Source organism: Mytilus trossulus, chromosome 5, assembly GCF_036588685.1.
Source record: "Mytilus trossulus isolate FHL-02 chromosome 5, PNRI_Mtr1.1.1.hap1, whole genome shotgun sequence".
NCBI lineage: Eukaryota > Metazoa > Mollusca > Bivalvia > Mytilida > Mytilidae > Mytilus > Mytilus trossulus.
The window spans coordinates 760532-776718 of NC_086377.1; the positions used below are offsets into that span (position 1 = coordinate 760532).

The window sequence follows — 16187 nt, forward strand, 5'->3', positions numbered from 1 at the left end:
TTTTTCTGTGGTCGGGTTGTTGTCTCCTTGACACATTCCCCATTTCCATTTTCAATTTAACTTATAATAAATAACATAGTCAAACCTATTTAGTTCTGAAATATGTTTTATGCTTTTCTTCATTTTTTATATTTTTTTTTTATAAAATGTTACTTTTTATTAGATATGTACAAATGTATTTTTGCTTTTGATCGCAAAACCTAGTTGTTTATGGCGAAATAGTGTTGAGTCTTATGACATGAATGTGAACTGTCTGATCTCTCTGTCACATGACGTCGTCCACATTTGACTGATAAGACAGAATCGTCTGAACATGGCTAAATTAAGTGCTGTTTCATTATTGTTATTTTTAGTATCCACCCTAGCGGACGACGGTAAGCTTATATATATATATATCTATCTAATTCTTTCCTCAATAATTATAGTTGAAATAAATAATCACCAACACATAAATTGGTCTATAGTATATATGTATGAGTGGAATCCTCAGTCAATGACTTGTTCTTAGACAATAGTGTTACATGATAAATATTACCAGACACTCCTCTAACACTGTCAGATAACACGATTATATATAGAAGTATATATGAACACGATAAGTAAAGTACAAATATAAAGTCAATTAAAGATATTATTCACCTGAAAAGAATATCATAAAAAAATCGATGCTAAAACACCAATATATAATTATAAAATAGTTTTGGAATAAAATAATATCTATATTACAAAATTATTATTTTAAAATAATCCCTTATACCGGTATAAGACATATTTTGAGCGTGTGTTGTTTCATTTGAATTTTGCTCTTTATTGTTTAAGAGCAATTTTCTACCCAATGCTTGTAGTTGAATGCAAGTGTCAGTCTGAATAACAATGCTTGAGCAACCATTTATACAAAGAAAGCATTCAAGCATGCCAACCAAACCTTTAAACTACAAGCATCAGACAAATAGCTTTAATATCTCGTGTACAGTTGTGACCAGTCTTAATTTTACATTTAAACATTTTACAGTTTGCCATTCAAGATGGGGTGGTACGTGTGTCAACATGTATTACAATCATTGTTTATCTGGTTCCTTATTCTCACGTAGTGGATGTTCATTCCAAGAAATATGCTGTATCCCTGCTACAAAGACAACATCTCCTCCATTGTTACCGGGTAAGTCAAATTTGTACTCCTGAAAATATGCTGTATCCCTGCTACAAAGACTACAACTCACCCACCGTTATGTACGGATGATGATACCAACACATAAAGCAACAGAAGTATACTACTATTGAAAAGTCATAAATCTAATGTTAGAACACAAATCCGGGTTACAATATCAAACCGAGGTTACACATCAACCAGATACATTTTGTTTCAGGTCAGTGTGGTATAAGATACATATTGTTTCAGGTCAGTGTGGTATAAGATACATATTGTTTCAGGTCAGTGTAGTATAAGATACATATTGTTTCAGGTCAGTGTGGTATAAGTACACCTGTTCACATATTGTTTCAGGTCAGTGTGGTATAAGTACACCTGTTCACATATTGTTTCAGGTCAGTGTGGTATAAGTACACCTGTTCACATATTGTTTCAGGTCAGTGTGGTATGAGTACACCTGTTCACATATTGTTTCAGGTCAGTGTGGTATAAGTACGCCTGTTCACATATTGTTTCAGGTCAGTGTGGTATAAGTACACCTGTTCACATATTGTTTCAGGTCAGTGTGGTATAAGTACACCTGTTCACATATTGTTTCAGGTCAGTGTGGTATAAGTACACCTGTTCACATATTGTTTCAGGTCAGTGTGGTATAAGTACACCTGTTCACATATTGTTTCAGGTCAGTGTGGTATAAGTACGCCTATACATAATGTTTCAGGTCAGTGTGGTATAAGTACGCCTATACATATTGTTTCAGGTCAGTGTGGTATAAATACACCTGTTCACATATTGGTTCAGGTCAGTGTGGTATAAGTACACCTATACATATTGTTTCAGGTCAGTGTGGTATAAGTACACTTATACATATTGTTTCAGGTCAGTGTGGTATAAGTACACCTGTTCACATATTGTTTCAGGTCAGTGTGGTATAAGTACACCTATACATATTGTTTCAGGTCAGTGTGGTATAAGTACACCTATACATATTGTTTCAGGTCGGTGTGGTATAAGTACACCTATACATATTGTTTCAGGTCAGTGTGGTATAAGTACACCTATACATATTGTTTCAGGTCAGTGTGGTATAAGTGTAACACATCAACCAGATACATATTGTTTCAGGTCAGTGTGGAATAATTACGCCTGTTCACCAGATACATATTGTTTCAGGTCAGTGTGGTATAAGTACACTTGTTCAAGATACATATTGTTTCAGTTCAGTGTGGTATAAGTACTCCTGTTCACCAGATACATATTGTTTCAGGTCAGTGTGGAATAAGTACACCTGTTCAAGATACATATTGTTTCAGGTCAGTGTGGTATAAGTACGCCTGTTCACCAGATACATATTGTTTCAGGTCAGTGTGGTATAAGTACACCTGTTCAAGATACATATTGTTTCAGGTCAGTGTGGTATAAGATACATATTGTTTCAGGGCAGTGTGGTATAAGATACATATTGTTTCAGGTCAGTGTGGTATAAGTATCAACCAGATACATATTGTTTCAGGTCAGTGTGGTATAAGATACATATTGTTTCAGGTCAGTGTGGTATAAGATACATATTGTTTCAGGTCAGTGTGGTATATGTTGCATATTGTTTCAGGTCAGTGTGGTATAAGTTACATATTGTTTCAGGTCAGTGTGGTATAAGTACGCCTGTTCAAACAGCTGCGACGAAGATCGTAGGAGGAACTGTTGCTGCTCTTGGAGAATTCCCATGGCAGGTAATTAACATAAACTAAATCCTGGCAGGTAATTAACATAAACTAAATCCTGGCAGGTAATTAACATAGACTAAATCCTGACAGGGAATTAACATAAACTAAATCCTGGCAGGTTATTAACAAAAACTAAATCCTGGCAGGTAATTAACATTAATTAAATCCTGGCAGGTAATTAACATAGACTAAATCCTGACAGGTAATTAAGGTCAAGGAACAGTAAATGGGCTATGTCGCAGATTTTGCTAAAAATTTGAATACAACCTTGGCTCGTTGAACTACAACTGAAAATCGAAAAAATAATGCATTTATCTCAATTATCATTTGAAATATTACTGATTGAAATGTTACAAAATGGGTGAACATTTGTATAGAAAGCACATAAAATCGGCGAAAAACCTTCTAAAATTTGTCTTGAAAACGCCAAATCTAGAATTCTTCTCCATAGATTTTTCTTAAAAAACTATATATTGTTGACACATAAATTTCTGTTTTAATGATATAAAATAATCATAGGGTCACCGACTTCGTTTTTTGTCTAATACTCAATTTGTAACCTTGTTTGTAGTGAAAAACGTCAAAAATCAACGTTTTACGGCCTGCAACGCGATAACGTTACGATTATTTCGACGTTTTGTTTGATTTTTCCACATAGAACGCATCTTTAAATGATGTATACCGTAAGAACGAAGTCGGTGACCCTATCTTTATTTTGCATCATTATAACGGAAATTTATGTATCAACAACATATAGTTTTTTAAGAAAAATCTATGGAGTAGAATTACAGATTTGGCGATTTTAAGACAAATTTTAAAAGGGTTTTCGCCGATTTTATGTGCTTTCTATACAAATGTTCACCCATTTTGTAAGAATTCAATCAGTAATATTTCAAATGATAATTGAGATAAATGCATTATGTTTTCGATTTTCAGTTGAAGTTCATCGAGCCAGAGTTGTATGCCAAATTTTAATGAAATCTGTGACATAGCCCATTTACTGTTCCTTGACCTTAACATAGACTAAATTTCAAAACTCTGTGAATAGAATGTCATCTCACTGAAAATACAAAGTTTATAGCCAAAGCTCTCTGAATATACTTGTTTGGTTGTCGTATTTGATTATTGCTAAATTAACTACCATAATGGCTTCAAGCAACAATGAAATTAAATGTCAAAATGATTCTTTGTGCCTTATAAAGGCAACAGTTGTATACATATGTGCAATAGTCAAAAATGGATTTAGCGAAACAAATCCGGCTTACAAACTTAAATTGAGCATGATGAGCGAAACATCTCAACTATAAGAGGCAAACAACGGAACAAAAGTAATATTGATGTCTTTTGAAACATAACTGCTTGAGTGTTAACGGTCTTAAACGACCCCATAGTTTCTACATGTACATGTACTTATTGTTAATTGTCATAAGTAATAAGTACGTATTTTTCAGGTTTCGTTACGTTTAAATGACTACCATATTTGTGGAGGAACATTAATTGACAGTCAATGGGTCCTCACTGCTGCTCATTGTTTTAAACAGTAAGAAAACCATGTATTTAGATTAAGAATATAACACAATGTTTACTGCTGTACCCCTCTTTTTGACATATGTTTATTTTGTTTGAACATCGTTGTCATTTAAGTGGAATTGATAATTTCATACTACTTCATACATGCGAGGGGTTTAGCTAAGGATAAAAGCATCGGTGTCAATTTGATATAATTTGATGCGACTGTCATACAAGTGGGGGCTTAAGCTAGCTATAAAATCAGGTTTAATTACAATTCATCATAAGAAAATGCCTGCACATAGTCAGGAATATGACAGTTGCTATCCTTCCGTTTGATGTGTTCGAGCTTTTGATTTTGGACTTTCTGTTTTGAATTTTCCTCGGATTTCAGTATATTTGTGATTTTACTTTTCACAAATTAGAGAGGTTCACCAATAAAAATCAATCTCACAAATATGCCCTTGCCAAGTAACCCAAAATATGCGCAACGATACATGACTATTAACTGACTTTAAACTGCAATCAGCTATTTTACTATACAGATAAAGCTATTCGTATAAACGTTACCTTTATACGTCAATGACCTCAACACTATACGTATATTGTCTAACTATGTCATAATAAATCCGCATTTTCTAACAGTGTACAAATATCATCTCAAAGAAAAGAGAAAAAAAATGTCTAAAGTAAACCAAACGCAAATTCACTTTTAGCATACGACTACAGAACATATATTATGAATAAGGTGCTATATTTTAGATCTTCAAAAAATGCGCGCCAAATTTTTTCTCTCTTTTATACTTGCATCTTGTAAGTGAAATTACAATCGACGCAAATAGATGGTATACCGTTTACAATATTAGAGTTTGACGTTGCCAAGCAAAATAGTCAATGACATCATTATTGTGCAATGAAAAATAAGCATGACAATGTACGGGAAAGATGATTATGAAAATATTAACCGGGGTGATAGTCTTTGAAACTATTGACTGGCAATAGTCTGTGGAATGAAATAGCACAACTATTTCATTAGTTTTTATATAGAAGAAAACATACTGAGGTTTAATGACAATAACTGTTATATACATGCAATGGTTCACATACAATAAGGACATTTCTGTTTGATTAAAGTTGGTCTTTACTACTGGGTTATAGAGCACTGATTGTAAATTGTGTTCTTTTCACAGAAACAAAAATCCGTATGCCTTCACCGTTGTTGTTGGTGAACACGACAGGGCGTACATAGAAGGAACAGAAATCCTCGAGAAAGTGGATACCTTATTTATACACAGTGGATTTGATATGCAAAGTTTTAAAGATGACATCGCATTATTGAAACTAGGTCATGCTGTCCCTGCATATAACAAGTTTGTTCGTCCTGCGTGTCTCCCAGCTAACACCACAAGTTTTGATGATATGATATGTACAATCACCGGATGGGGAGCAAATCACAATGGTAAGAATGAGCATCAATTAAAACGTTTTGATTGGTTAAAATAGCCAAAAACAATGGAAACATAACTGATGAGGTACCGTTATTTGTTTACGGGTACGAACATGAAAATACCCATAGTTCTGTAGATTCCGATACCGGGAATTATTCACATTGAAAAGGCATACATTTATAGATTAATTAAGCTGTAAAAATGAAGATGTTCTGTTAATGTTTTTGTACGTTAAGGTAGACATGAATCACATACTAGTAATTTATATAAGGCTGACGTTCCGTTATTGTCCACTAAGATTTATCGTTTTATATGGGCATGGTTAAGGTAAGCAGACTCCTATAATTGTCCAATAAGAGTAGTATTTATATGTGGCCATTATGCACATAGTCAATATAAACCAGACATTCAATTTTTTTCCAATACGATTTGTCCTTTTATGTGGAAATAATTTTATATGATTTATATAAAGAAGATGTTCCATTTTTGTTCAATAATATTTGTCCTTTTAGCTGGTCATGCTATACATGCTTTATTATTGACCAATGAAAGTCTGTTATGTGGTCTAGGTACACTTGGTTTATTCACAGCTGACTTTCCATTAATATTCAATAGGATATTTCCTTTGACATTTCTTTAGGTGATCATGGGGTATATAATTTCTATAAAGCAGAGGTTCAAGTTCCATCAATGTTCAATACCATTTGCCATTTAGGATGTTGATGGTTCACACGGTTTGTATAAATCAGACGTCCCATTATGGTCCAATAAAAGGAGTAGGTCCGGTAAGGACCGATTTTGGCCTCAAATTTCAGTTTCATCTAACGAAAGATTTTGACCACTTTTTAAACACTTAAGTGTCTATTTCATTTGATTCAATTATTGTATGTGAAAGATTTGAACTCTTTTAGTCATTTAAAACGATCCGATTTAAGCTAAAATATGAAAAATCTACCAAATATGCGAAAAAATGTCACTTTTCAGATAGTTTTTGTCAAAAATGAAAGTGGCCGCATCCGTGTTCATCCTAAATCTTTATTTATGTTATGTATTATCATCAAATACAACTTCCATTTCAATATTTTGGATGAACACGAATGCGGCCACTTTCGTTTTACACGGAAACCGTCTAAAATTTAACTAAAATGCTGGAATTGTGAAGATTTCAGTAATTTAGCATGACTTAATGGTGCTAGTACTCAATATATGTGCATTGTATTGTCAAAAACAGCCAATATTTATGTAGCAGTACCATTCTACTATCCAATAAATAACTAAAAGTTTACATTTTAACAATTTTGTAAAACTGCTATATTTTGGGGCCAAAAAGGGCTCTTACCGGACCTACTCCTTTGTCTTTTAGGTGTTCAGACATGGTACACACGGTTGGTATGAAAATAGTAATCAAAGGTTCAAGGTATATAATTTAGTACTTCAGACGTGTGTTTCGTCTACAAACTCATCAGTGACGCTCATATCAAAATATTTATAAAGCCAAACAAGTACAAAGTTGAAGAGCATTTAGGATCCGAAATTCCATAAAGTTGTGGAAAATACGGCTAAGGTAATCTATGCCTCCGATAAGAAAATCCTTAGTTTAAATCAGACGTTCCATTATTGTCCATTGAGAATTGTTCTTTTAGGTGGTCATCGCACACATGGTTTATATAAAGCTGACGTTCCATTATTGTCCAAACAGATTTGTCCTTAAAGGTGATCATGGTACACATGGTTTATATAAATCAGACGTTCCATTATTGTCCAATGCGATTTGTTCTTTTAGGTGGTCATGGTACACATGGTTTATATAAAGCGGACGTTCCTTTATTGTCCAATGAAGTGTGCTCTTACTTAATGGATCGACAGATACCAGGTACAGAGGTCTGTGCAGGAAGAAAACATGGCGGTGTAGATTCCTGTCAGGTAAATAAAAGACATAAAATAGAAGTCAAAAGATGTCTGTGTAAGGATATATTATAAACATTCACCATTAACAATAAATTATAATTACAGTTGTTCTATTTCTTCGTCTTCTTCTCTTTTGTTCACACTTATTAAATTTAAAGATGACTAAAATTTGTGTCAAAGCGATAACAACCCGACCATATAGCAGACAACAGTCGAAGGCCATCAATAGGTCTTCAATGTAGCGAGAAACCCCCCGCACCTGGAGGCGTCCTTCAGCTAGCTCCTAAACAAATATGTTTAATATGCGGCGGGGTTTATACGTATTATCATTCAAGTTTGGTAGATGACACATGTGATTAATGTTTAGACCCAAACTCATGAAAGCTTTAGTTCAATGATACGTGTGGTTTAAATTTAGACCTTAAACATATCGGTCCATCTTGTGAAACTAAAAATGGTTTCAAAATCTGCGCCTGTTTACTGTACTTGTGTAAATTATCAAATTTACTTGTCTTGCTATTTTAAATACTTCTAGTTTCTGTCATTTTGATTGGCTGAGAATCCAAAAGTTAAACTTTATATTATTTATATTTCCATATTACGTGTGTACATGTCTAGTAAGCTTCATACAAAATGTGATTGTCGTTAAATTTGATAGCTGCTTTTTGTGCTTTATTTATTATGTCTGTTTTGTTCATACATCGTTGTAAATATAATGAAATGTGATGCGCCTGTCATACAAGAGAGAGGTTCAGCGCTATAAAACCAGGTTCAATCCACCATTTAATATATTATAAAATGCCTGTACTAAGTCAGGAATATGACAGTTGTTGTCCAGTCGTTTGGTGTGTTTTATCATTTGAGTTTGCCATTTGATTTAGGACTTTCCGTTATAATAGATTATCCTCGGAGTTCAGTATTTTTGTGATTTTTACTTTTTGTGTATACCCTTATTATATAATATATTTAAAAGAATCATTCAATTAAAAAAAAAAAGAACAATTATGACATGTCACTTTAATTTGTATTATTACAGGGTGATTCGGGAGGACCTATGGTGTGTAAAAAGAATGGCGTGTGGAGTTTGGTTGGTATAACGTCATGGGGATACACATGCGCAGCAGCATACCAGCCAGGAGTGTATACACGTGTTCAGTCCTACCTCGGTTGGATTCGTTCTATAATGAATACTTTTTCAGGAGAAATGCCCGCTGTTGGGAGACGAGACTTAACCGATAATAAAGTATATTACATATAATAAAACCGTACATGCCACATACTAGTTTTATTGTTGTGTCTGTCTTATCATTTGGGCAAGAGAACACACAAAAAATGTCTTCCTTGTTTTACTGACCTTGAATGATAGATTGTTGTCTCAAAAAGAGGTTCATTATATAAGAACATAATCGCTCAACTGCAATTGTTTGGTGAAGATCTTGGACCAATGATTATTTTGCCGTAAAAATGTATGTCAATGCGTTTTTAAACATATCCTTTATAAGATTCACACTATCTTTTATAGTTTTTGTGAAAAAATAAAATGAAAAAAAAATAGCTTTCAAGGTCACCAACTCTTTAAAGGTAGCAAATGATATTTTCCATTTTTTAATGCGTTTCCCTCGGTTTTAGTTTGTTACCCCGATTTTGTTTTTTGTCCATGAATTTATGAGTTTTGAACAGCGGTATACTACTGTTGCCTTTATTCGTCCTGTTTGATTTATTGGTATTTCAATTCAATCCTGGTATCTATGTTGAGTTTATTTACAACCACTGGGCCGATGTCACTGCTGGTGGAGTTTTTATTCCCTGAGGGTATCACAAGCCCAGTAGTCAGTAATTATGTGTTGACATAAGGTCATAATTATAACTTAACTTTTTGCAAAGTTTCATTTTTGGAATACAAATTAAGGTTTTTCTACCTCAGGATAAGATGACCTCAGCTTTATTTGGTTAAATATTTAGGAATGTTTGGTCATCAATGCTCTTCAACTTGGTACTTTATTTTGCCGTTTGAACTTTAAACAGGGGTCGATCAATTGACAATTGCAGTCATGTTAACTATGTTTTATGTCTTATTTTGTTGAACACTTGATTTTCAAATTTTATGTCTATCTTTTTATATAGTTTCCGGAAACAAAGCTTAAAAGTTGAATGAAAATAGTCTTTCAAGGGAAATAGCTCCTACAGGGAACAACTGACAAATTCCTTTCTTATCTTTATAGATTGATCTTTATTGAATATTTTTTACTGTTTAAAAGTCATCTATATCTGTAAAAAGACAGGCGAATGATACCAAAGGTAAAGATAAATAAACTGATAAAGCAATGGCTTTAAAAAAGGCTTAAAGGCAAATATCAGTTCACAAATTTCAACAAACCTTACTAGACTGAGAAACACGAACAATGCCCAAGAAGAGTGCATATGCTGAAATGTCTTGCTTGTTTGCTAACCATTGATATTATGTTGATAGTCCTAAATAGAAAGCTTTACTACAACTATCACTTAAACTTAGCATGATCCAAGAAAATGAGGTTAAGGTCATATAGATTAAACTAGAAATACATGTACACCTTACATTTATTCAATACACTAAATTTAGTTGACCTATTGCTTTTAATTTCTAAGAAACAGACTTAAACAAGAAAACTTAACATTGACCAATGAATAATGAAAACGAGGTCAAGGTCAGATGATCTATGGCAGGCAGACATGTTTAGCTTACAATCCTTTCATAAAACAAATATAGTTTTAAAAGAAAATTTTATAGTAAAAATAAATTTGGCGAAAAAAATAATAAAGTGGCGAAAAATATATTGTTTTGGCGAAAGAGGTGGCGAAAAAAATAATTGACCCAGGGGAAACCCTGATAGTTTACCTATAGTTTAATAAAAACAGACCGAAACACATAAACTTACACTGAGCAATGAACCGTGAAGATGAGGTCAGGGTCGAATAAAACCAGCAAGACTGACATATTCATCATAAATATTTCCATAACCCAAATATAGCAGATTATAGGTTTGACATGACGTCATACAGATTAGGGATTTGATAAAGCCTTTGCAACAGTGACTGCAATCAATGATGTGACGTCATACAGATTAAAGGTGTGATAAAGCTTTTGCAACCGTGCTGATATCTAGATCATCACGGGTGGCTGATACAGCATGCTCGTCATTGTGTGTATGACACATACAATTTATCTGTATTTACTAATAAGTAATAAACTAATTATGAACACTTATTTTTCTGCAAACTTCAATGAATGTCATTTACAACCCATTCTGTTAATGAGTTCAGTTATCATACTTTACTTTCAAGACAAGGGTGCACACGCGTAAATGTCTGACCATCTTTACTAACCATTGGTTTTATTGTGGTAAAACATGAAGCTTTACTGAAACACTATGGTGGTTAACATGAAGCTTTACTGAAACACTATGGTGGTTAACATGAAGCTTTACTGAAACACTATGGTGGTTAACATGAAGCTTTACTGAAACACTATGGTGGTTAACATGAAGCTTTACTGAAACTATCACATAAACAGGATTAAAAAAAAAGACGTCAAGGTTATATCAAGGTTAATTTTTTTGAAAAACTAAGGATTTTCTTATTCCAGGCATAGATTACCTTAGCCATTATTTGGCACAACTTTTTGGCATTTTGGATCCTCAATGCTCTTCATCTTTGTACTTGTTTGGCTTTATATTAATTTTGATATGAGCGTCACTGATGAGTCTTATGTAGACGAAACGCGCGTCTGGCGTACTAAATTTTAATCCTGGTACCTTTGATAACTATTTACACCACTGGGTCGATGCCACTGCTGGTGGACGTTTCGTCCCTGAGGGTATCACCAGCCCAGTAGTCACGCTTCCGTGTTGGCATGAATATCAATAATGTGGTTATTTTTATAAATTTCCTGTTTACAAAACTTTGAATTTTTGGAAAAACTAAGGATTTTCTTATTCCAGGCATAGATTACCTTAGCCGTTATTTGGCACAACTTTTTGGAATTTTGGATCCTCAGTGCTCTTCAACTTTGTACTAGTTTGGTTTTATAATAATTTTGATATGAGCATCACTGATGAGTCTTATGTAGACGAAACGCGCGACTGGCGTACTAAATTATAATCCTGGTACCTTTGATTTATACTATTTACACCACTGGTTCGATGTCCCTGCTGGTGGACGTTTCGTCCCTGAAGATATCACCAGCCCAGTAGTCAACACTTCGGTGTTGGCATGAATATCAATAATATGGTTATTTTTATAAATTTCAAGTTTACAAAACTTTGAATTTTTGGAAAAATTAAGGATTTTTCTTATTCCAGGCATAGATTACCTAACTAAATTATAATCCTGGTACCTTTGATAACTAATTATATAAACCAACCAAAATAATACATGGAAACCTTACAATAATTCTTTACTTTAAATGACCTATTGCTTACAGTTTCTTAGAAACAGATGTAACCTAGAAAATTAAACATGAACCATCAATGAGGTCAAGAATAGATGAACAATGACAGGTAAACATGGAAAGCCTTCAATCCTTTCATACAACAAAAATAGTTGACCTATTGCTTGAAGATTAAGAAAAACAGACCAAAATATAAAAAGTAAACACTGAGCAATGAACTGTGAAAATGAATTCAAGGTCAAATAAAACAGGTGCGACTGACATTAACATCATAAAATATTTTCATAAACCAAAAAAAGTTGACCTATTCATTTGCTATTGCATATAGAAGTCATAACTTAAAACAGCTTAACTTTGACAACTGAACCATTAAAATGAGGTCAAGGTCAAATGATACATGCTAGTTGGACATGTACACCTTACATTACACCAAATATAGTAGACCTATTGAATACATTATAAAAACCAGACCAAAACTATAACTGCGGCACCATGAAAGTGAGGTCAAGGCAGGCTCGACAAAAAACTAATCAACATCATCAATGCATTTTAATTCAGTTCTAACAATAAATGTTTATAAGAACATAAACAGTACCAAATGTTCTGCACTAGATGGGCATTCTGACAATCAATCTCTCTTTGGGGTTGCTTGAGGCCGAAATACTTAAAATCCAACTTATCTTATCAAAAAGAATGACATGTTTGTAGTTAGTCAACAACAAAGAACATTTGTACATGCAACATTATTACAATTAATGATTTTTGAGATTCTGGCCTGATAAAGTTGGTCTTCCATGTCAGTTATTATAATCAATTTTATTTCCTCATAATGGTATTATCACAACCCTCTGAGCGCTTATAGTTGAAGTTCAAAGAACGAATATAGAATGTCCAATAAAAAGGTAACTTATTGTCAATGATATAAGCACGGTGGTAACTTATTGTCAATGATATAAGCACAGTGGTAACTTATTGTCAATGATATAAACATGGTGGTGATAGGGCCTGTCGCTGTATGATTCATTCAATCTTCCACTTTTACGTAGGTAATCAGTAACTTTGATGTCATGACTGTTTGGTATAAGCTCCTATCCCTCATGACTGTTGAGTATAAGCTCCTCCCCCTCATGACTGTTTAGTATAAGCTCCTCCCCTCATGACTGTTTAGTATAAGCTCCTCCCCCTCATGACTGTTTAGTGTACCCCATTAAGTTGTCCAAATAATCTGCAAACAATTGTGGTTTACCAGGAGTGTAAGGCTTTAATCTGCTAAAATCACAGGTCTTCAATGTTTCTTCCAGAGAACTAAAATAGAAAGATTACAAAAACTGAAACAAACTTGGAATAAACATATATATATCATTCATAGAAAAAGTTTGCATAAATCTATTTTTTTTTTTGTCTCCATTGTGGATACAGGAATTCTCAGTTAGATCATGTTGCCCAATTGTACAAGCTTTCTATGTAGTGTTTTGTATACTGTTATTTTTCATTAAGTCACCTTTTATTTTTTGCAATGACATTCTCCATTTTTCACTACTGTCCAATCAAATCTGGAAGACAACCAAATAACTACAGGAATCAATCCAAGTGGACAAGTGAGAAATGGCAAAATCCAATCAAATCTGGGAGACTACCAAATAACTACAGGAATCAATCCAAGTGGACAAGTGACAAATGGCAAAATCCAATCAAATCTGGGAGACTACCAAATGACTACAGGAATCAATCCAAGTGGACAAGTGACAAATGGCAAAATCCAATCAAATCTGGAAGACTACCAAATAACTACAGGAATCAATCCAAGTGGACAAGTGACAAATGGCAAAATCCAATCAAATCTGGAAGACAACCAAATAACTACAGGAATCAATCCAAGTGGACAAGTGAGAAATGGCAAAATCCAATCAAATCTGGGAGACTACCAAATAACTACAGGAATCAATCCAAGTGGACAAGTGAGAAATGGCAAAATCCAATCAAATCTGGAAGACTACCAAATAACTACAGGAATCAATCCAAGTGAATAAGTGAGAAATGGAAAAATCCAATCAAATCTGGAAGACAACCAAATAACTACAGGAATCAATCCAAGTGGACAAGTGACAAATGGCAAAATCCAATCAAATCTGGAAGACTACCAAATAACTACAGGAATCAATCCAAGTGGATAAGTGAGAAATGGAAAAATCCAATCAAATCTGGAAGACAACCAAATAACTACAGGAATCAATCCAAGTGGATAAGTGAGAAATGGAAAAATCCAATCAAATCTGGAAGACTACCAAATAACTACAGGAATCAATCCAAGTGGATAAGTGAGAAATGGAAAAATCCAATCAAATCTGGAAGACAACCAAATGACTACAGGAATCAATCCAAGTGGACAAGTGAGAAATGGAAAAATCCAATCAAATCTGGAAGACTACCAAATAACTACAGGAATCAATCCAAGTGGATAAGTGAGAAATGGAAAAATCCAATCAAATCTGGAAGACTACCAAATAACTACAGGAATCAATCCAAGTGGATAAGTGAGAAATGGCAAAATCCAATCAAATCTGGAAGACTACCAAATGACTACAGGAATCAATCCAAGTGGACAAGTGACAAATGGCAAAATCTAATCAAATCTGGAAGACAACCAAATAACTACAGGAATCAATCCAAGTGGATAAGTGAGAAATGGAAAAATCCAATCAAATCTGGAAGACTACCAAATGACTACAGGAATCAATCCAAGTGGACAAGTGACAAATGGCAAAATCTAATCAAATCTGGAAGACTACCAAATAACTACAGGAATCATTCCAAGTGGACAAGTGAGAAATGGCAAAATCTAATCAAATCTGGAAGACTACCAAATGACTACAGGAATCAATCCAAGTGGACAAGTGAGAAATGGCAAAATCCAATCAAATCTGGAAGACTACCAAATGACTACAGGAATCAATCCAAGTGGACAAGTGAGAAATGGCAAAATCCAATCAAATCTGGAAGACTACCAAATGACTACAGGAATCAATCCAAGTGGACAAGTGAGAAATGGCAAAATCCAATCAAATCTGGAAGACTACCAAATGACTACAGGAATCAATCCAAGTGGACAAGTGAGAAATGGCAAAATCCAATCAAATCTGGAAGACTACCAAATAACTACAGGAATCAATCCAAGTGGACAAGTGAGAAATGGCAAAATCTAATCAAATCTGGAAGACTACCAAATGACTACAGGAATCAATCCAAGTGAATAAGTGAGAAATGGCAAAATCTAATCAAATCTGGAAGACAACCAAATAACTACAGGAATCAATCCAAGTGGACAAGTGACAAATGGCAAAATCCAATCAAATCTGGAAGACTACCAAATGACTACAGGAATCAATCCAAGTGGACAAGTGAGAAATGGCAAAATCTAATCAAATCTGGAAGACTACCAAATGACTACAGGAATCAATCCAAGTGGACAAGTGAGAAATGGCAAAATCCAATCAAATCTGGAAGACTACCAAATAACTACAGGAATCAATCCAAGTGGACAAGTGAGAAATGGCAAAATCCAATCAAATCTGGAAGACTACCAAATGACTACAGGAATCAATCCAAGTGGACAAGTGAGAAATGGCAAAATCCAATCAAATCTGGGAGACTACCAAATAACTACAGGAATCAATCCAAGTGGACAAGTGAGAAATGGCAAAATCTAATCAAATCTGGGAGACTACCAAATAACTACAGGAATCAATCCAAGTGGATAAGTGAGAAATGGCAAAATCCAATCAAATCTGGAAGACTACCAAATGACTACAGGAATCAATCCAAGTGGACAAGTGAGAAATGGCAAAATCCAATCAAATCTGGAAGACAACCAAATAACTACAGGAATCAATCCAAGTGGACAAGTGAGAAATGGCAAAATCTAATCAAATCTGGAAGACTACCAAATAACTACAGGAATCAATCCAAGTGAATAAGTGAGAAATGGAAAAATCTAATCAAATCTGGAAGACTACCAAATAACT

At 34.1% G+C, this 16187-nt stretch overlaps 2 protein-coding genes across 2 annotated transcripts; both read left to right on the forward strand.

Moving 5' to 3' along the window:
* The first annotated feature begins 279 nt into the window (after window positions 1-279).
* On the forward strand, window positions 280-9009 carry LOC134719349 (serine protease 30-like). Its single transcript, XM_063582359.1, has 7 exons — window positions 280-374; window positions 1013-1159; window positions 2792-2880; window positions 4326-4414; window positions 5574-5842; window positions 7615-7754; window positions 8776-9009. Exons 1-7 carry the CDS (start codon window positions 314-316, stop codon window positions 8995-8997), a joined length of 1017 nt encoding a protein of 338 aa, XP_063438429.1. The 5' UTR covers window positions 280-313; the 3' UTR covers window positions 8998-9009.
* Window positions 9010-13681: 4672 nt separating this feature from the next.
* Window positions 13682-16135, forward strand: LOC134719269 (putative uncharacterized protein DDB_G0282133). Its single transcript, XM_063582273.1, has 3 exons — window positions 13682-14187; window positions 14248-15411; window positions 15472-16135. Exons 1-3 carry the CDS (start codon window positions 13682-13684, stop codon window positions 16133-16135), a joined length of 2334 nt encoding a protein of 777 aa, XP_063438343.1.
* Window positions 16136-16187: the final 52 nt, after the last annotated feature.

What these genes read in the sequence shown, in the direction of transcription:
- LOC134719349 (XM_063582359.1), top strand. Translation starts at nt 314, where the DNA reads ATGGCTAAATTAAGTGCTGTTTCATTATTGTTATTTTTAGTATCCACC. An exon ending in ATCCACCCTAGCGGACGACG is followed by an intron (nt 375 to 1,012) that starts GTAAGCTTATAT and finishes AACATTTTACAG; the next exon opens with TTTGCCATTCAAGATGGGGT. An exon ending in ATGGGGAGCAAATCACAATG is followed by an intron (nt 5,843 to 7,614) that starts GTAAGAATGAGC and finishes TTGTTCTTTTAG; the next exon opens with GTGGTCATGGTACACATGGT.
- LOC134719269 (XM_063582273.1), top strand. Translation starts at nt 13,682, where the DNA reads ATGACATTCTCCATTTTTCACTACTGTCCAATCAAATCTGGAAGACAA. An exon ending in AACTACAGGAATCAATCCAA is followed by an intron (nt 14,188 to 14,247) that starts GTGAATAAGTGA and finishes AAATAACTACAG; the next exon opens with GAATCAATCCAAGTGGACAA. An exon ending in GACTACAGGAATCAATCCAA is followed by an intron (nt 15,412 to 15,471) that starts GTGAATAAGTGA and finishes AAATAACTACAG; the next exon opens with GAATCAATCCAAGTGGACAA.